Here is a 22,459-nt window from a genome sequence, read left to right on the forward strand (position 1 = left end):
GCGTGCAGGATGGATTTGCTTCTTAGGCTACTGGACACTAGCTCCAGAGGGACGATCACAGGTACAGCCTGGATGGGTCACCGGAGCCGCGCCGCCGACCCCCTTGCAGATGCCGAATGGAGAAGAGGTCCAGAAACCGGCGGCAGAAGACGTCTCAGTCTTCATGAGGTAGCGCACAGCACTGCAGCTGTGCGCCATTGCTCTCCGCACACTTCACACCAGCGGTCACTGAGGGTGCAGGGCGCTGGGGGGGGCGCCCTGGGCAGCAATGTAATATACCTATTCTGGCTAAAATATATCACATATAGCCCCTGGGGCTATATGGATGTATTTAACCCCTGCCAGGTTCCAAAAAAACCGGGAGAAGAAGCCCGCCGAAAAGGGGGTGGGGCCTATTCTCCTCAGCACACAGCGCCATTTTCCTGCCCAGCTCCGCTGCGAGGAAGGCTCCCAGGACTCTCCCCTGCACTGCACTACAGAAACAGGGTAAAAACAGAGAGGGGGGGCACTTATTGGCGATATTTATAATATTTGAGCTGCTATAAAGGGAACACACTTATTAAGGTTGTCCCTATATATATTTATAGCGCTTGGGTGTGTGCTGGCAAACTCTCCCTCTGTCTCCCCAAAGGGCTAGTGGGGTCCTGTCTTCTATCAGAGCATTCCCTGTGTGTCTGCTGTGTGTCGGTACGTGTGTGTCGACATGTATGAGGACGATGTTGGCGTGGAGGCGGAGCAATTGCCTGTAATGGTGATGTCACCCCCTAGGGAGTCGACACCAGAATGGATGGCTTTGTTTATGGAATTACGGGATAGTGTCAGCACGCTACAAAAGTCGGTTGACGACATGAGACAGCCGGCAAACCAGTTAGTACCTGTCCAGGCATCTCAGACACCGTCAGGGGCTGTAAAACGCCCTTTACCTCAGTCGGTCGACACAGACCCAGACACTGACACTGAATCCAGTGTCGACGGTGAAGAAACAAACGTATTTTCCAGTAGGGCCACACGTTATATGATCACGGCAATGAAGGAGGCTTTGCATATCTCTGATACGCAAGTACCACAAAAAGGGGTATTATGTGGGGTGTGAAAAAACTACCGATAGTTTTTCCTGAATCAGAGGAACTGAATGAAGTGTGTGATGAAGCGTGGGTTACCCCAGATAGAAAACTGCTAATTTCAAAGAAGTTATTGGCATTATACCCTGTCCCGCCAGAGGTTAGGGCGCGCTGGGAAACACCTCCTAGGGTGGATAAGGCGCTCACACGCTTATCAAAGCAAGTGGCGTTACCGTCTCCTGATACGGCCGCCCTCAAGGATCCAGCTGATAGGAGGCTGGAGAATACATTAAAAAGTATATACACACATACGGGTGTTATACTGAGACCAGCAATCGCCTCAGCCTGGATGTGCAGTGCTGGCGTGGCTTGGTCGGAGTCACTGTCTGAAAATATTGATACCCTGTATAGGGACAGTATTTTACTGACTATAGAGCAGTTAAAGGATGCATTTCTTTATATGCGAGATGCACAGAGAGATATTTGCACTCTGGCATCAAGAGTAAGTGCGATGTCCATATCTGCCAGAAGAAGTTTATGGACGCGCCAGTGGTCAGGTGATGCGGATTCCAAACGAACAAACGAGCAAAAGGACATTCATATTTGCCCCGAGGCAAAGGAAAGGGTAAGAGACTGCAACAAGCAGCTCCTTCCCAGGAGCAGAAGCCCTCCCCGGCTTCTACAAAGGCGTCAGAATGACGCTGGGACCTTACAAGCAGACTCAGGGGCGGTGGGGGGTCGCCTCAAACATTTCAGCGCACAGTGGGCTCACTCGCAGGTGGACCCCTGGATCCTGCAGGTAGTATCTCAGGGTTACAGGTTGGAATTCGAGAAGTCCCCTCCTCGCCGTTTCCTAAAGTCTGCTTTGCCAACGTCTCCCTCCGACAGGGCGACGGTATTGGAGGCCATTCACAAGCTGTATTCTCAGCAGGTGATAGTCAAGGTACCCCTCCTACACCAAGGGTACCTCAGGTTAGTGGTCCAAAACTGTCATTATCAGTTTCAGACGCTGCCGTTTGGATTGTCCACGGCACCCCGGGTCTTTACCAAGGTAATGGCCGAAATGATGATCCTTCTTCGAAGAGAAGGCGTCTTAATTATCCCTTACTTGGACGATCTCCTGATAAGGGCAAGATCCAGAGAACAGCTGGAGGTCGGAGTAGCACTAACCCAAGTAGTGCTCCAACAACACGGGTGGATTCTGAATTTTCCAAAATCCCAACTGATCCCGACGACACGTCTGTTGTTCCTAGGGATGATTCTGGACACTGTTCAGAAAAAGGTATTTCTTCCGGAGGAGAAAGCCAGGGAGTTATCCGATCTAGTCAGGAACCTCCTAAAACCAGGAAAAGTATCTGTGCATCAATGCACAAGAGTCCTGGGAAAAATGGTAGCTTCTTACGAAGCGATTCCATTCGGCAGATTCCATGCACGAACTTTTCAGTGGGATCTGCTGGACAAATGGTCCGGATCGCATCTGCAGATGCATCAGCGGATAAAATTGTCCACAAGGACAAGAGTGTCTCTGCTATGGTGGTTGCAGAGTGCTCATCTGTTAGAGGGCCGCAGATTCGGCATACAGAACTGGGTCCTAGTGACCACGGATGCCAGCCTGAGAGGCTGGGGAGCGGTCACACAGGGAAGAAACTTCCAGGGCGTGTGGTCAAGCCTGGAGACGTCTCTTCACATAAATATACTGGAGCTAAGAGCAATCTACAATGCTCTAAGCCTGGCAAAACCTCTGCTTCAGGGTCAGCCGGTGTTGATTCAGTCGGACAACATCACGGCAGTCGCCCACGTAAACAGACAGGGCGGCACAAGAAGCAGGAGGGCAATGGCAGAAGCTGCAAGGATTCTCCGCTGGGCAGAAAATCATGTGTTAGCACTGTCAGCTGTGTTCATCCCGGGAGTGGACAACTGGGAAGCAGACTTCCTCAGCAGACACGATCTGCACCCGGGAGAGTGGGGACTTCATCCAGAAGTCTTCCACATGATTGTGGTCCATTGGGAAAGACCAATGGTGGACATGATGGCGTCCCGCCTCAACAAAAAACTGGACAGGTATTGCGCCAGGTCAAGAGACCCTCAGGCAATAGCTGTAGACGCTCTGGTAACACCATGGGTGTACCAGTCAGTGTATGTGTTTCCTCCTCTGCCTCTCATACCAAAAGTACTGAGAATTATACGGCAAAGGGGAGTAAGAACGATACTCGTGGCTCCGGATTGGCCAAGAAGAACTTGGTACCCGGAACTTCAGGAGATGCTCACGGAAGATCCGTGGCCTCTACCTCTAAGACGGGACCTGCTTCAGCAGGGACCGTGTCTATTCCAAGACTTACCGCGGCTGCGTTTGACGGCATGGCAGTTGAACGCCGAATCCTAAGGGAAAAAAGGCATTCCGGAAGAGGTCATCCCTACCCTGGTCAAAGCCAGGAAGGAGGTGACTGCACAACATTATCACCGCATTTGGAGAAAATATGTTGCGTGGTGTGAGGCCAGGAAGGCACCGACGGAGGAATTTCAACTGGGTCGATTCCTACATTTCCTGCAAACAGGATTGTCTATGGGCCTCAAATTAGGGTCCATTAAGGTTCAAATTTCGGCCCTGTCGATTTTCTTCCAGAAAGAATTGGCTTCAATTCCTGAAGTCCAGACTTTTGTAAAAGGAGTACTACATATACAGCCCCCGGTTGTGCCCCCAGTGGCACCGTGGGATCTTAATGTAGTTTTGGATTTTCTCAAATCCCATTGGTTTGAGCCACTCAAATCGATGGATTTGAAATATCTTACATGGAAAGTAACCATGCTACTGGCCCTGGCTTCAGCCAGGAGAGTGTCAGAATTGGCGGCTTTATCGTATAAAAGCCCATATCTGATTTTCCATTCGGACAGGGCAGAACTGCGGACGCGTCCTCACTTTCTGCCTAAGGTGGTTTCAGCGTTTCACCTGAACCAGCCTATTGTGGTGCCTGCGGCTACTAGCGATTTGGAGGATTCCAAGTTGCTGGACGTTGTCAGAGCATTGAAAATATATATTTCAAGGACGGCTGGAGTCAGAAAATCTGACTCGCTGTTTATACTTTATGCACCCAACAAGCTGGGTGCTCCTGCTTCTAAGCAGACGATTGCTCGTTGGATTTGTAGCACAATTCAACTTGCACATTCTGTGGCAGGCCTGCCACAGCCTAAATCTGTCAAGGCCCATTCCACAAGGAAGGTGGGCTCATCTTGGGCGGCTGCCCGAGGGGTCTCGGCATTACAACTCTGCCGAGCAGCTACGTGGTCAGGGGAGAACACGTTTGTAAAATTCTACAAATTTGATACCCTGGCTAAGGAGGACCTGGAGTTCTCTCATTCGGTGCTGCAGAGTCATCCGCACTCTCCCGCCCGTTTGGGAGCTTTGGTATAATCCCCATGGTCCTGACGGAGTCCCAGCATCCACTAGGACGTCAGAGAAAATAAGATTTTACTTACCGATAAATCTATTTCTCGTAGTCCGTAGTGGATGCTGGGCGCCCATCCCAAGTGCGGATTGTCTGCAATACTTGTACATAGTTATTGTTACAAAAAAATCGGGTTGTTATTGTTGTGAGCCGTCTGTTCAGAGGCTCCTACGTTTGTCATACTGTTAACTGGGTTCAGATCACAAGTTGTACGGTGTGATTGGTGTGGCTGGTATGAGTCTTACCCGGGATTCAAAATCCTTCCTTATTGTGTACGCTCGTCCGGGCACAGTATCCTAACTGAGGCTTGGAGGAGGGTCATAGGGGGAGGAGCCAGTACACACCACCTAGTGGTCAAACTTTAAAATTTTGTGCCCTGTCTCCTGCGGAGCCGCTATTCCCCATGGTCCTGACGGAGTCCCAGCATCCACTACGGACTACGAAAAATAGATTTATCGGTAAGTAAAATCTTATTTTCTTTCATTTTATTTATTGCATTGGTTCTAAAACTTGGCCCTCAGGACCCCATGCAAACAGTGCATGTTTTCCAGGTCCTCAGTGTCAGTGAGTAATACATACACCTGTGCACCTGCTAGGTGACATGGGAAAAACGTGAACTGTTTGGGGTCCTGCGGACCGAGTTTGAGAACCACTGAGTTATTGTATATAGCAGTTTCCTAAGCTCTGTCATCACAGTCCAGGATTTAAGGATAACCATACTTGAGCACAAGCGACTTAATTAGTACCTCAGTTAATTTGATTTAACCATCTGGACTCAAGCATGTATATCCTTAAAACCTGGACTGTAGTGAGAGTTTGGAAACCCTGGTAAATATTGTATATGTACAAACGGGATCAGTATGATGTATAGGTAAAGTGGAAGTTCTTACGGGTGCTTCAAAGAATGGTGGCTGGCTTCTGTCTTCACTAATGGACCTACCCCAAAATGGTCCAGAGTAGCAATAGTGTGAATAGAAGGGGTGTGAAGAAGACTGCACTACCACTAGGTGGATAGGAGTAATGAAGTACCTAGTAGCTAATGGTACTCAGCTGATGTAAAACCTTTCTTTCTTCTAATGAAGTTGTTGCTTCAAACAGTGAATTAGTCGCTCATAGATATATGAAAGATATAACATGAAGAAATATCATGTGCAGTGATCTCTTCACAATCATAGTATTGATATAAAATTTTTAGTGAAAACATTCTTCAAATGTACACTTCAAATTGCGTGCCTCACTTACACTGTCAAGCGTGTAAAGGTATCTTTCTATATGGATAAACCAATATTCTCTCCTGTATCTAGCAGATGCTTTAAAACCATTACTGGTAAGGAATATCTTTTTATAATAACACACCTAACTTACAACAAAAAGGGGTGTGTTGATGCATATAAAGGTATCTTCAAAATTGTCAAGAGATTAAATCGTACCATCCACTCACGATTAAAATTACATGGATCCTCATATAATGGTATATTTTGTGTGTCAGACCGATTCTCAGAAGCAGCGTGGTTAACATGAAAAATTTATTTATTTGCACACACTGAACAAACAAATAAAATCCTGATAAAAAACAAGTAAAACACATTATGCAAGCATTACATGGGGGAAGGTGCTTTCTTCCAGGAGGGGTAGGACCCAAATTTGGAGAGAGCAGAAATCCGGTATAAACTGCACCCTATTCTGGCCAATGGAACCCCAATGAGAGGGGACAATAATGATCAAATTGCTTGAGTCCTACCTGCCTCTGGAGTTAGCACAGTGTCCTCCCTGGTAATGCCTCCTCAGCCAACGCGTTTCGAGTAGATAACTCTTTATCAAGGCATGGATCAGTGTGATATCCTGGCTGACGCCGAGATCCTGACAGCCAGGATACCGGCAGCGAGTGCAGTGTGTCTCCTCGTGGGCTCGCTGCGCCTGCAAAGCTTTGGGCCCGGTGGTGACCTTCGGTCGCCACAGGGTCATATTCCCCCTCGGGTGGTGGCGTGGACGGGTGGTGGTGTATTTCACTGGGTGTCGGGATCCCGGATGTCAGGATACCAATGCCGGGATCCCGGCACCCGGTGAAATACACCACCACCGACATCCAGTAAAATGATTGCCTCCCGTACAAATGTATCCACTGCGTATAGCAATATTGCTACCTGTTCCCAATTTACTGTTTCTGAATAGAAATAACGGCACCTGGAGATGGACAAGTCTTTACAGGGAACATACCAGTGAGTGCTCATCAAAGTACCAATTATTTATACACACACACACACACACACACACACACACACACACACACACACAAAAAATAATACATCAGAAGAACAGAATCTAGCATGTTCTAAGTGGATGTCCAAACTGTGAGTTGTCTTTTATCATTTTAGGACATTGCAGCCTTGGAGAGCCAGCCACTACTGGGATTTACAGTAAAAGTTGTAAAAGAAGACAGCACTGACATGAAAGTCATTCATCTATTGCACAAAAATACTTTATTTTATGTTTTCAGAGCTGATGATGCCAACACTACTGAAAGGTATGTGTAATATCTCACATAAACAGGCTATCCCTTGCCTAAGTATACTGTTATAGTTTAGTGTCACCTAGTGAAACTTGCATCTGCTTCCGCCTTTAAAGTCCTGCAGTTTCACTGTATTTGTACAGTGCATTTATCCACATAATCCATTTTTAAAATGCTTTGGATACGGTATGCCGGCTATGTTAAATCTAGCAGCATTTCAGATGTTTGAAATTCGATTTAGATTTGCTATGTAGCTGACTGTATGAGCTATTCTCATCAGCCATGTTTCCACTAAAGAAGGCTGGCTGCAATTTCCTTCAGTGGGATTACTGTCAGGAAGTCCAACTGTAGGAAAAGATCTCCACCCATAATCACAGTTTGATCTCACATCTGTTCTGATAAGATCCCAAGTGGCATATGTATTAATAATCGCTGAACTGCCATAATTATCAACACGCTGTATCCTGGTGGATGTAAATATCTCCACTATGTATGTAGGGAGACTTCCCCCAATCCCCCCCCCCCCCCCTGCATTTTGAAAGTGTTTTCCACACATGTACAGTGTCAGCTTCCGGGTTTGGGGCAGGCACAAGATGGAGGCTGCGAGAGGGAGATAGGCGGATCTCTCTCCTGCTACCATAAGCTAAAATGAGTTTATATATGAAGATGGTGTAAACTTATGTGCCCGAACTCTGAGAAGCTTAGCTTTTCAGGGTTTAGTACTGTACATATATGATGATAATTGAGACTGTGATCTGTAGTGCCAATTAGCATTTTGCAAGAGATTTCTTTGAAATCTCTAACATTATGCTATCGGTACGGGTGTAGTATGGTATGCCGGCGGCCAGGATCTCGGCGGCCAGCATACCGGCGCCGGGATCCCGACCGCCAGCATACTGACAGCTGGACGAGCGCAAATGAGCCCCTTGTGGGCTCGCTGCAATCGCCACGCTGTGTGCATGGTGGCACGCTATTTAATCTCCCTCCAGGGGGGTCGTGGACCCCCAAGAGGGAGAATAGTTGTCGGTATCCCGTGTGTCGGGATTCTGGTGCCGGTATACTGAGCGCCGGGATCCCAACAGCCGGCATCCTGAATACCATCCATTGGTACATAACCACTAACCATAAAATGATGCAGAAACTTCACCTACATAATTTTATGGGGAAAAAAGCATGATACATAGGCCCCTGTTTGCATATGTATTTGTCAATGTTACAGGTTGTAACTTTTAGTTTAGGATTAGAGTTGATTTAAACGTAGCTGGGCCAATCCATTTTTATTAACAGCGTGCACTTCTGCAACAACACTACACTCACTGTCAGTGTATAGTGTATTATGAATCTTCTACACAAACTATAAATTAAGTCAATAAACGTTATTTCTCTGACGTCCTAGTGGATGCTGGGAACTCCGTAAGGACCATGGGGAATAGACGGGCTCCGCAGGAGACTGGGCACTCTATAAGAAAGATTTGGTACTATCTGGTGTGCACTGGCTCCTCCCTCTATGCCCCTCCTCCAGACCTCAGTTAGATTTCTGTGCCCGGCCGAGCTGGATGCACACTAGGGGCTCTCCTGAGCTCCTAGAAAGAAAGTATATGTTAGGTTTTTTTATTTTACAGTGAGACCTGCTGGCAACAGGCTCACTGCAACGAGGGACTAAGGGGAGAAGAAGCGAACCTACCTGCTTGCAGCTAGCTTGGGCTTCTTAGGCTACTGGACACCGTTAGCTCCAGAGGGATCGACCGCAGGACCCGTCCTTGGTGTTCGTTCCCGGAGCCGCGCCGCCGTCCCCCTTACAGAGCCAGAAGCATGAAGATGGTCCGGAAAATCGGCGGCAGAAGACTTCAGTCTTCACCAAGGTAGCGCACAGCACTGCAGCTGTGCGCCATTGCTCCTCATACACACTTCACACTCCGGTCACTGAGGGTGCAGGGCGCTGGGGGGGGGGGGGGGCGCCCTGAGCAGCAATAAAAACACCTTGGCTGGCAAAATAACCACAATATATAGCCCCAGAGGCTATATATGTGGTAATTACCCCTGCCAGAATCCATAAAAAAAGCGGGAGAAAAGTCAGCCGAAAAAGGGGCGGAGCCATCTCCCTCAGCACACTGGCGCCATTTCTCCCTCACAGTTCCGCTGGAAGGAAGCTCCCTGGCTCTCCCCTGCAGTCTATACTACAGAAAGGGTAAAGAAGAGAGGGGGGGCACTAAATTTAGGCGCAGTATAACTTATAGCAGCTATAAGGGGACATAATTCAGTTAGTCCCTGCATTATATAGCGCTCTGGTGTGTGCTGGCATACTCTCTCTCTGTCTCCCCAAAGGGCTTTTGTGGGGTCCTGTCTCCTTTAAGAGCATTCCCTGTGTGTGTGCGGTGTGTCGGTACGGCTGTGTCGACATGTTTGATGAGGAGGCTTATGTGGAGGCAGAGCAGATGCCTATAAATGTGATGTCACCCCCTGCGGGGCAGACACCGGAGTGGATGGACTTATGGAAGGAATTACGTGCAAGTGTCGACTCCTTACATAAAAAATTTGACGACATGCCAAACGCGGGACAGCCGGCTTCTCAGCTCGTGCCTGCCCAGACAACTCAAAGGCCATCAGGGGCTCTGAAGCGCCCACTACCTCAGATGGCAGACACAGATGTCGAAACGGATACTGATACCAGTGTCGACGACGATGAGTCAAATTTAATGTCCACTAGGGCCATTCGTTGCATGATTGAGGCAATGAAAGAGGTATTACACATTTCTGATATAAACCCAGGTACCTCAAAAAAGGGTATTATGTTTGGGGAGAAAAAACTACCAATAGTTTTTCCCCCATCTGAAGAATTAAATGAAGTGTGTGAAGAAGCGTGGGCTTTCCCCGATAAAAAATTGGTGATTTCAAAAAAATTACTAATGGCGTTCCCTTTCTCGCCAGAGGATAGGTCACGTTGGGAAACTCCCCCTAGGGTGGATAAAGCGCTCACACGTTTGTCAAAAAAGGTGGCACTACCGTCTCCGGATACGGCCGCCCTAAAGGAACCTGCTGATAGAAAGCAGGAGGCTATCCTGAAGTCTATATATACACACACTGGTGTTATACTGAGACCAGCTATTGCTTCAGCGTGGATGTGCAGTGCTGCTGCTGCTTGGTCAGATTCCCTGTCGGAAAATATTGACACCCTAGACAGGGACACTATATTGCTAACCGTAGAGCATATAAAAGACTCAGTCTTATACATGAGAGATGCACAGAGGGAGATCTGCCGGCTGGCATCTAGAATAAGTGCATTGTCCATTTCTGCTAGGAGAGGCTTATGGACTCGGCAGTGGACAGGGGATGCAGATTCAAAAAGGCACATGGAAGTTTTGCCTTATAAGGGTGAGGAGTTATTCGGGGATGGTCTCTCAGACCTTGTTTCCACAGCAACAGCTGGGAAGTCAGCATTTTTGCCCCATGTCCCCTCACAGCCTAAGAAAGCGCCGTATTATCAGGTACAGTCCTTTAGACCCCAGAAAAACAGGCGGGGAAAAGGCGGGTCCTTTCTGTCTAGAGGCAGAGGAAGGGGAAAAAAGCTGCAACAAACAGCAGGTTCCCAGGAACAAAAGTCCTCCCCCGCTTCTTCCAAATCCGCCGCATGACGGTGGGGCTCCACAGGCGGAGCCAGGTACGGTGGGGGGCCGCCTCAAAAATTTCAGCGATCAGTGGGTTCGCTCACGGGTGGATCCCTGGATCCTTCAAGTAGTATCTCAGGGGTACAAGCTGGAATTCGAGGCGTCTCCCCCCCGCCGTTTCCTCAAATCGGCCTTGCCGACAACTCCCTCGGGCAGGGAGGCTGTGCTAGAGGCAATCCACAAGCTGTATTCCCAGCAGGTGATAGTCAAGGTACCCCTACTTCAACAAGGACTGGGTTACTATTCCACACTGTTTGTGGTACCGAAACCGGACGGTTCAGTGAGACCCATTTTAAATTTGAAATCCTTGAACACATACATAAAAAGATTCAAGTTCAAGATGGAATCGCTCAGGGCGGTTATTGCAAGCCTGGACGAGGGGGATTACATGGTATCCCTGGACATCAAGGATGCTTACCTGCATGTCCCCATTTACCTTCCTCACCAGGAGTACCTCAGATTTGTGGTACAGGATTGCCATTACCAATTCCAGACACTGCCGTTTGGACTGTCCACGGCACCGAGGGTGTTTACCAAGGTAATGGCAGAAATGATGATACTCCTTCGAAAAAAGGGAGTTTTAATTATCCCGTACTTGGACGATCTCCTAATAAAGGCGAGGTCCAAGGAGCAGTTGCTGGTCGGAGTAGCACTATCTCGGGAAGTGCTACAACAGCATGGCTGGATTCTAAACATTCCAAAGTCACAGCTGGTTCCTTCCACACGCCTACTGTTCCTGGGGATGATTCTGGACACAGAACAGAAAAAAGTGTTTCTCCCGCAGGAGAAAGCCAAGGAGCTGTCATCTCTAGTCAGAGACCTCCTGAAACCAAAACGGGTATCGGTGCATCACTGCACACGAGTCCTGGGAAAAATGGTGGCTTCATACGAAGCAATTCCATTCGGCAGGTTCCATGCAAGGACCTTCCAGTGGGACCTCTTGGACAAGTGGTCGGGATCGCATCTTCAGATGCATCGACTGATAACCCTGTCTCCAAGGACCAGGGTGTCTCTACTGTGGTGGCTGCAGAGTGCTCATCTTCTAGAGGGCCGCAGATTCGGCATACAGGACTGGGTCCTGGTGACCACGGATGCCAGCCTTCGAGGCTGGGGGGCAGTCACACAGGGAAGAAATTTCCAGGGACTTTGGTCAAGTCAGGAGTCGTCCCTACACATAAATATTCTGGAACTGAGGGCCATTTACAATGCCCTAAGTCAGGCAAGGCCCCTGCTTCAAAACCAGCCGGTACTGATCCAATCAGACAACATCACGGCAGTCGCCCATGTAAACCGACAGGGCGGCACAAGAAGCAGGATGGCGATGGCAGAAGCCACAAGGATTCTCCGATGGGCGGAAAATCACGTACTAGCACTGTCAGCAGTGTTCATTCCGGGAGTGGACAACTGGGAAGCAGACTTCCTCAGCAGACACGACCTACACCCGGGAGAGTGGGGACTTCATCCAGAAGTCTTCCAACTGTTGGTAAACCGTTGGGAAAGGCCACAGGTGGACATGATGGCGTCCCGCCTCAACAAAAAGCTAAAGAGATATTGCGCCAGGTCAAGGGACCCTCAGGCGATAGCTGTGGACGCTCTAGTGACACCGTGGGTGTACCAGTCGGTTTATGTGTTCCCTCCTCTGCCTCTCATACCAAAGGTACTGAGAATAATAAGAAGGCGAGGAGTAAGAACGATACTCGTGGTTCCGGATTGGCCAAGAAGAGCTTGGTACCCAGAACTTCAAGAAATGATATCAGAGGACCCATGGCCTCTACCGCTCAGATAGGATCTGCTACAGCAGGGGCCCTGTCTGTTCCAAGACTTACCGCGGCTGCGTTTGACGGCATGGCGGTTGAATTCCGGATCCTAAAGGAAAAGGGCATTCCGGAGGAAGTCATTCCTACGCTGATAAAAGCCAGGAAAGAAGTAACCGCAAACCATTATCACCGTATTTGGCGGAAATATGTTGCGTGGTGTGAGGCCAGGAAGGCCCCTACAGAGGAATTTCAGCTGGGTCGTTTTCTGCACTTCCTACAGTCGGGAGTGACTATGGGCCTAAAATTGGGTTCCATTAAGGTCCAGATTTCGGCTCTGTCGATTTTCTTCCAGAAAGAACTGGCTTCACTGCCTGAAGTTCAGACTTTTGTAAAGGGAGTGCTTCATATTCAACCCCCTTTTGTGCCTCCTGTGGCACCTTGGGATCTCAATGTGGTGTTGAGTTTCCTGAAATCACATTGGTTTGAGCCACTTAAAACTGTGGATTTGAAATATCTCACGTGGAAAGTGGTCATGTTATTGGCCTTGGCTTCGGCCAGGCGGGTGTCAGAATTGGCGGCTTTGTCATGTAAAAGCCCTTATCTGATTTTCCATATGGATAGGGCAGAATTGAGGACTCGTCCCCAGTTTCTCCCTAAGGTGGTATCAGCTTTTCACTTGAACCAACCTATTGTAGTGCCTGCGGCTACTAGGGACTTGGAAGATTCCAAGTTACTGGACGTAGTCAGGGCCTTGAAAATTTATGTTTCCAGGATGGCGGGAGTCAGGAAAACTGACTCGTTTTTTATCCTGTATGCACCCAACAAAATAGGTGCTCCTGCTTCTAAGCAGACTATTGCTCGCTGGATTTGTAGCACAATTCAGCTGGCGCATTCTGCGGCTGGATTGCCGCATCCTAAATCAGTAAAAGCCCATTCCACAAGGAAGGTGGGCTCATCTTGGGCGGCTGCCCGAGGGGTCTCGGCTTTACAACTTTGCCGAGCTGCTACTTGGTCAGGGGCAAACACGTTTGCAAAATTCTACAAATTTGATACCCTGGCTGAGGAGGACCTTGAGTTCTCTCATTCGGTGCTGCAGAGTCATCCGCACTCTCCCGCCCGTTTGGGAGCTTTGGTATAATCCCCATGGTCCTTACGGAGTTCCCAGCATCCACTAGGACGTCAGAGAAAATAAGATTTTACTCACCGGTAAATCTATTTCTCGTAGTCCGTAGTGGATGCTGGGCGCCGATCCCAAGTGCGGATTGTCTGCAATACTTGTATATAGTTATTGCCTAACTAAAGGGTTATTGTTGAGCCATCTGTTGAGAGGCTCAGTTATATTTCATACTGTTAACTGGGTATAGTATCACGAGTTATACGGTGTGATTGGTGTGGCTGGTATGAGTCTTACCCGGGATTCAAAATCCTTCCTTATTGTGTCAGCTCTTCCGGGCACAGTATCCTAACTGAGGTCTGGAGGAGGGGCATAGAGGGAGGAGCCAGTGCACACCAGATAGTACCAAATCTTTCTTATAGAGTGCCCAGTCTCCTGCGGAGCCCGTCTATTCCCCATGGTCCTTACGGAGTTCCCAGCATCCACTACGGACTACGAGAAATAGATTTACCGGTGAGTAAAATCTTATTTTTTTCTTTCTTCTCTTCTAGGTGGATTGAAGCATTTCAAGAGGGAACAGTATTGTGATAACATTTGCACTTGTGACACGTACACTACAGTCTGCCATCATGTTTTTCAGTCATGCATATTTTCTTTTATTTCAGCTACGTCATTTCTTGTTTTCAATTCATAGTCTTATGTTTGTAAAATAGTTTAATGCAACTTTTGTATATATTATTTATTAAAACACAGACGTTGACTGTCATATGTATTCCAAAAGCTCGCAGACACACTCTATGCCTTGCAGTACATGTACATAGATAGATGTATATTTTTTATTTGCACTGTCCACAGTGATTTTTTGTTTTTATACATACAGTACTATTCTTACATAAACTCTGAGAGCTTAGACGTGGTGTGGTCAGTTTATCCTTCGACATTTGTATGTGAACCCTCCTTTAAGACAAAACGGTCACTTATCACACAACAGAATTTGAAGCACATAAGAGAGAACATAGCATTTGTCTCGACCTCCCATGGACAAGTTTTATACATTATACTCCAGAGATATTTATCAAAATGTTAGCCACTTTTCCACTAGGCTGCCATGTCCATTCTTGTGATGGCTAGATTTAGTTTGCACAAATTTTTATATTTCTCCGGCTGGGTCCACAGGTTATCCACAGGATAACATTGGGATATGCCGGAGCGACAGCGGAAATGGCACCAAACAGTCACAAGCTTTCTGGCCTCCCAGGATGCATCGGGGCTTCTCCATATAATCCCGCCCACTGACTCAGTCAAATCAGTTTTTGGTTTAGTGCGGCAGGAGCTGGACCATGGTCACAGGGCTGCAGTTAATAGCAGCCTGAAGCTTTTATTATTTCTCTAACGTCCTAAGTGGATGCTGGGGACTCCGTCAGGACCATGGGGAATAGCGGCTCCGCAGGAGACAGGGCACAAAAATAAAGCTTTAGGATTAGGTGGTGTGTACTGGCTCCTCCCCCTATGACCCTCCTCCAAGCCTCAGTTAGGTTTTTGTGCCCGTCCGAGCAGGGTGCAATCTAGGTGGCTCTCCTAAAGAGCTGCTTAGAAAAAGTTTTTTTAGGTTTTTTATTTTCAGTGAGTCCTGCTGGCAACAGGCTCACTGCATCGAGGGACTTAGGGGAGAGAATTTCAACTCACCTGCGTGCAGGATGGATTGGATTCTTAGGCTACTGGACACCATTAGCTCCAGAGGGAGTCGGAACACAGGTCTCACCCTGGGGTTCGTCCCGGAGCCGCGCCGCCGACCCCCCTTACAGATGCTGAAGATTGAAGGTCCGGAAACAGGCGGCAGAAGGCTCTTTAGTCTTCATGAAGGTAGCGCACAGCACTGCAGCTGTGCGCCATTGTTGTCACACACTTCACACCAAGCGGTCACGGAGGGTGCAGGGCGCTGCTGGGGGCGCCCTGGGCAGCAATATTTTAATACCTTATGGCAAAATAATACATCACATATAGCCATTGAGGCTATATGTATGTATTTAACCCATGCCAGTTATCTAAAACTACGGGAGGAAAGCCCGCCGAAATAGGGGGCGGGGCTTATTCTCCTCAGCACACAGCGCCATTTTCCTGCTCAGCTCCGCTGTGAGGAAGGCTCCCAGGACTCTCCCCTGCACTGCACTACAGAAACAGGGTAAAACAGAGAGGGGGGGCATTTTTTGGCGATATATTGGATATATTTAAGCTGCTATAAGGAACAACACTTATATAAGGTTGTTCCCATATATATTATAGCGCTTGGGTGTGTGCTGGCAAACTCTCCCTCTGTCTCCCCAAAGGGCTAGTAGGGTCCTGTCTTCGATAAGAGCATTCCCTGTGTGTCTGCTGTGTGTCGGTACGTGTGTGTCGACATGTATGAGGACGATGTTGGTGTGGAGGCAGAGCAATTGCCGATAATGGTGATGTCACCCCCCAGGGAGTCGACACCGGAATGGATGGCTTTGTTTATGGAATTACGTGATAATGTCAGCACATTACAAAAATCAGTTGACGACATGAGACGGCCGGCAAACCAGTTAGTACCTGCCCAGGCGTCTCAGACACCGTCAGGGGCTGTAAAGCGCCCTTTACCTCAGTCGGTCGACACAGACCCAGACACAGACACTGAATCTAGTGTCGACGGTGATGAAACAAACGTATTTTCAAGTAGGGCCACACGTTATATGATCACGGCAATGAAGGAGGCTTTGCATATCTCTGATACTGCAAGTACCACAAAAAGGGGTATTATGTGGGGGGTGAAAAAACTACCTGTAGTTTTTCCTGAATCAGAGGAATTAAATGATGTATGTGATGAAGCGTGGGTTAACCCAGATAGAAAAATGCTAATTTCAAAAAAGTTATTAGCATTATACCCTTTCCCGCCAGAGGTTAGGGCGCGCTGGGAAACACCCCCTAGGGTGGATAAGGCGCTCACACGCTTATCAAAACAAGTGGCGTTACCGTCTCCTGATACGGCCGCCCTCAGGGATCCAGCGGATAGGAGACTGGAAACTACCCTAAAAAGTATATACACACATACTGGTGTTATACTGCGACCAGCCATCGCCTCAGCCTGGATGTGCAGTGCTGGGGTCGTCTGGTTGGATTCCCTGACTGAAAATATTAATACCCTGGATAGGGACAGTATTTTATTGACTATAGAGCAATTAAAGGATGCTTTCCTTTATATGCGAGATGCGCAGAGAGATATTTGCACTCTGGCATCGAGAGTAAATGCGATGTCCATATCTGCCAGAAGGAGTTTATGGACGCGACAGTGGTCAGGTGATGCGGATTCCAAACGAGTACTGAGAATTATATGGCAAAAGGGAGTAAGAACGATACTAGTGGCTCCGGATTGGCCAAGAAGAACTTGGTACCCGGAACTTCAAGAGATGCTCACGGAGGATCCGTGGCCTCTACCTCTAAGACGGGACCTGCTTCAGCAGGGACCGTGTCTATTCCAAGACTTACCGCGGCTGCGTTTGACGGCATGGCGGTTGAACGCCGAATTCTAAGGGAAAAAGGCATTCCGGAAGAGGTCATTCCTACACTGGTAAAAGCCAGGAAGGAGGTGACTGCACAACATTATCACCGCATTTGGAGAAAATATGTTGCGTGGTGTGAGGCCAGGAAGGCCCCCACGGAGGAATTTCAACTGGGTCGATTCCTACATTTCCTGCAAACAGGATTGTCTATGGGCCTCAAATTGGGGTCCATTAAGGTTCAAATTTCGGCCCTGTCGATTTTCTTCCAGAAAGAATTAGCTTCAGTTCCTGAAGTCCAGACTTTTGTAAAAGGAGTACTACATATACAGCCCCCGGTTGTGCCCCCAGTGGCACCGTGGGATCTTAATGTAGTCTTGGATTTTCTCAAATCCCATTGGTTTGAGCCGCTCAAATCGGTGGAGTTGAAGTATCTTACATGGAAAGTAACCATGCTACTGGCCCTGGCTTTAGCCAGGAGAGTATCAGAATTGGCGGCTTTATCATATAAGAGCCCATATCTGATTTTCCATACGGACAGGGCAGAACTGCGGACGCGTCCTCATTTTCTGCCTAAGGTGGTGTCAGCGTTTCACCTGAACCAGCCTATTGTGGTGCCTGCGGCTACTAACGATTTGGAGGATTCCAAGTTGTTGGACGTGGTCCGGGCATTGAAAATATATATTTCAAGAACGGCGGGAGTCAGAAAGTCTGACTCACTGTTTATATTGTATGCACCCAACAAGATGGGTGCTCCTGCTTCTAAGCAGACGATTGCTCGTTGGATTTGTAGCACAATTCAACTTGCACATTCTGTGGCAGGCTTGCCACAACCTAAATCTGTCAAGGCCCATTCCACAAGGAAAGTGGGCTCATCCTGGGTGGCTGCCCGGGGGGTCTCGGCATTACAACTCTGCCGAGCTGCTACTTGGTCAGGGGCAAACACGTTTGCAAAATTCTACAAATTTGATACCCTGGCTGAGGAGGACCTTGAGTTCTCTCATTCGGTGCTGCAGAGTCATCCGCACTCTCCCGCCCGTTTGGGAGCTTTGGTATAATCCCCATGGTCCTGACGGAGTCCCCAGCATCCACTTAGGACGTTAGAGAAAATAAGAATTTACTTACCGATAATTCTATTTCTCGTAGTCCGTAGTGGATGCTGGGCGCCCATCCCAAGTGCGGATTGTCTGCAATACTTGTACATAGTTATTGTTACAAACAAATTCGGGTTGTTATTGTTGTGAGCCGTCTGTTCAGAGGCTCCTACGTTGTCATACTGTTAACTGGGTTCAGATCACAAGTTGTACGGTGTGATTGGTGTGGCTGGTATGAGTCTTACCCGGGATTCAATATCCTTCCTTATTGTGTACGCTCGTCCGGGCACAGTATCCTAACTGAGGCTTGGAGGAGGGTCATAGGGGGAGGAGCCAGTACACACCACCTAATCCTAAAGCTTTATTTTTGTGCCCTGTCTCCTGCGGAGCCGCTATTCCCCATGGTCCTGACGGAGTCCCCAGCATCCACTACGGACTACGAGAAATAGAATTATCGGTAAGTAAATTCTTATTTTTATTTTTATAGTCTTACTATGTTTACTTTAGTGACTTTTCTTAACAGCGTCTTAAATGCATGCTAGAAAGAGTCGCTCCAACAACTCTCCACCGGGTCGAGTGCTGTCTCTGCGGGCGTCTGTGTCGGATGATTCTAGCAGGTCCAGCAGACGTTACCAGTCTATGGCCGGAGCATGGGGAGAAGGTAAGTCATCGGTTTCCTCTTACTAGGGGGTTCCGGACACAGCTTCACTGTATTGGAGGAGACTACAAACAGTGGTTGATGCGCCGCCACTCTTAAGTGCAACAGCGCTATGCTTTAGGGATCATAGGCGCCAGGACTAGGTTGAGGCCGCGATCCTTAGAGTTTAAGTCAACGGGGGGAGTTAGACGCTCTCCTGGTCGCCCCTCCCCCAAGTTCATGACCAGTTTCCGCGCGTCTCCCGTCCATGAACTAATGACCCCACTTCCGTCTCAGACGCTACCACGAGAGTACTCGGTCGCAGCTTAGATGCTGCTGTTGTGTACACTAGAGTTGCTGCCTAGACCAAGTTGCAGACCGTAGCGTCTGCATACACTTATCGTTCACTGAGCGTCTGTGTCCGTTAGTGAGCGTCTGTGTCTCTCATCAGTTATCAGAGCGGCAGTGTACACTAGTAGCGTCTGAATCCACTCAGCGTCTTTCGAGCGTATTGAGCGATCATGGAAGTGTGGTGAGTCTCCCTGTATCCCACTCTACTGAGAAAGGGTTATACAGTCCTAAAATTCTTTCTACTTGTATGAATTGTTAATTTTGGTACACATTGCATATGAGGCCTGTACAGTACTGTTGTTTTCTGCATAATAATGTCTCAAATACTTGTTATAAGAGCTGTTACAATAACACAAATACAGTAATTGTACTCCTACTTACTTGTAAAGTAATGTTTGTGATTGATTATATTCTCATATTACAATGTCTAATATTTAACATGTGCTGACTACTAGTGTGATGGCTGACTTTTATATGTCTGTCAGTATTGTTTCTGAACCTCAAATCAGGTATACGGATTGTGGTCAGATTGATATCACTTCTATATCTATATAAGTGATTTTCAGTCACAAAAGAGTGTAGTATTTGTAAAAATTGATTATTTACTTTGTGAGCGGCAAAAGTGACGAGGATACTTTACAGGGCCCTACACCCTTAACATGCTTATCTGGTATAGTGATTTTACATGGAATAGCTCAGTATCTTACTTATGAGGGGCAACGCCATGCAAGAGGGGTGTGGTCGCACAGACCTTGTCTGCAATTGCTGGCAGATTAGCACCTGCAGTTCCACCCCCCGGGAATAGGTTACACTATTAACCCATACATGCAGCTCCCTCCTTATGGCTTGGTTTCAGCAGCTTTTACAAATAGCCAGGCTTTTAAAACCAGGGTAGATACATCCATGTTACAGACTACACAAGATGAATTCAAATACCCCATATGATGATCAGATATAGCTGACCTTATTGATGCATGAAGGATATTCTGTCTTTGGAAGAATCAGCCAAAGCAGTGTCAAAATCTAAGGCACCTGTATTTAAACAGTGCTCCAGTGATGCAATGGCAGTGCGTGGTACTTTATAAGACAGTATCTGTTGAGCAATGCTAAAGTTTGTGAGTTCAAGCCTGGCCTGGAGCAGCTTTGTTAACTGTTTTAGGGATTCTTACTATCCCTTTCCAGCTGCGGACTGTTAAAAAAGAGAAGTTCCTCCTAGAGTAGATGCACATGTTGTTTAACTTGTGCGTAAATCTATTTTACCATTGCCGTCTACTTCACTAAATGATGTCACAGATAGAAGAGTAGATAGTTTCTTAAAAAAAATATATATATTTTCTCTCAGGGGCAGTGAGAAGGCATGCTATGGCCTTAGCCTTGATGGCAAGGGCAATGGTAGAATGGGGAAGGAACTAGAGAATGGCCTTTCCCCTCCTACCAGGGAGCAGGAGTCTTATCTAGGCCGTATAAGACAAGCTGCGCAATATTTGAAGAAGCAGCAATTGATATGGGTACGATTGCTTCTAAAGCATCAGCCTTGACAGTAGCCGCTCGTAGAGCAGTTTGGCTACGCACTTGGAAAGCGGATGCAGAATCCAAGAAAGCTCTTGAAGCGTTGCCTTTCACTGGTGATATTTTGTTTGGAAAACAATTAACAGATATTCTAGGCTAGTTATAACCCTAAGACTAGGGGTGCAAAATTTCAGCCATTTCGATGGCAAGGCAAAGCAAAAGCGAAAGAGGAGTTTAAACAACACCAGTTCAGTAAATCAGCCAGGGGTAGGAAGCAATGGGCTAGTAGAAGGCCAGCTTCCAAGCTAGAACAGAAGCCATCAGTCTGAGGGTACGGGCCTCCGCCTGGAGGATTCCAGGGTTGGGGGCAGACTCCTTCAATTTGCACACATATGGCAGCAGTCGACAACAGATGCTTGGGTGCAGAAGGTGGTATCTCTCGGTTATGGTTTACCCTTCAGGAGGCAGCCTCCTCAGAAGTTTTTTTGCACCAGCCTGTCTCAAATAGAATCGAAAGCCAGGGCCTTGTAAGAAGCAGTTCAGAAATTGCTTCAGTCTGATGTAATTGTCCCAGTACCCCGACACAACGGGGACAGGGTTTTTACTCCAATCTTTTCTTGATTCAGAAACCAAATGGGTAGTTCCGACCAATCCTCAATCTCAAAATGTTAAACAAATACATTTGGGTTCCAGGGTTCCACATGGAGACGTTATGCTCCATAGTTTTTGCCATGGAACCGGGAGATTACATGGTATTTCTAAATATACAGGATACTTACCTACATGTGCCCATAGCACGGTCGCATCAATGTTACCTCAGGTTTGCTATCCTCCAGCAACATTTTTAGTTCCAAGCTTTGACCTTCGGGCAAGCAACAGCACCCAGGGTGTTTACCAAAATTATGGTGGTTATGGAAGCATATCTCCGCAAGCAGGGGATAAGAATTTTTCCATACCTCAACGACCTTTTTATCCTAGCACAATCACAGGAATTACTTTTGAGCCATCTTCAACAGACAATAGTTTGTCTACAAAGACACGGGTGGCTCATAAACTGGGAAAGGTCGTCTCTGAATCGGTCACAACGAATGGTTCATTTTGGGGGCCATATTGGACTCAGGTCTACAGAGAATTTTCTTACCAGAGAAAAAGATAGTCAAGGTGCAGGTAATGACTCCGGAGTCATTGCACAGTCAGACAATCTCAGTCCATGCAGCAGTGCAACTGTTGGGTCTGATGGTGTCAACCTTTGACATGGTGGAATATGCGCAATTCCACTCCAGACCTCTACAGCACCTAATTCTGACCAAATGGAACGGAAATCATCTGACAATAAAAAAACAGATGATAAACTTTCCGGTAAACTTAAGAAGGTCTCTAGCTTGATGGCTACAGAGGGACCATTTAAACAAGGGGAGACCCTTTTGGATAAAAGAATGGCAAGTCCTGACAACAGATGCCAGTCTTCAAGGCTGGGGAGCGGTGCTCGAAAGCCTTTGGTTCCAGAGAAAATGGACCATAAGGGAAAGTCGCCTGCCAATAAATCTGTTGGAAATAAGGGCCATTTATATGGCTCTAGTTCAGGCAAAGGACAGTCTGCAAGGAAGACCAGTCCAGATCCGCTCAGACAATGCAACAGCGGTAGCGTACCTCAATTATCAGGGAGGAACTCACAGCAAAAGATTGATGGAGGAAGTAACTCCCATACTAAGGTGGGCAGAGCTCCATCTTCCAGCATTGTCAGCAGTGTTTGTTCCAGGTGTACTGAACTGGGAAGCGGATTTTCAGAGTCGACACACCATTC

General features: G+C 47.6%; 1 protein-coding gene across 1 annotated transcript in view; it reads left to right on the forward strand.

Annotated features, from left to right (window-relative positions):
• FGD6 (FYVE, RhoGEF and PH domain containing 6) overlaps positions 1-14,459 on the forward strand; it is a 225,393-nt gene extending 210,934 nt beyond the window's left edge. Inside the window, exons 20-21 of the mRNA XM_063927602.1 lie at positions 6,880-7,028; positions 14,101-14,459. Of these exons, the coding sequence (XP_063783672.1) occupies positions 6,880-7,028; positions 14,101-14,137 (186 nt within the window). The 3' untranslated portion in view covers positions 14,138-14,459. The remainder of the gene's footprint in view (positions 1-6,879; positions 7,029-14,100) is intronic.
• Positions 14,460-22,459: the final 8,000 nt, after the last annotated feature.

The sequence above is a fragment of the Pseudophryne corroboree genome, chromosome 6 (genome assembly GCF_028390025.1).
Source record: "Pseudophryne corroboree isolate aPseCor3 chromosome 6, aPseCor3.hap2, whole genome shotgun sequence".
Taxonomy (NCBI): Eukaryota; Metazoa; Chordata; class Amphibia; order Anura; family Myobatrachidae; genus Pseudophryne; species Pseudophryne corroboree.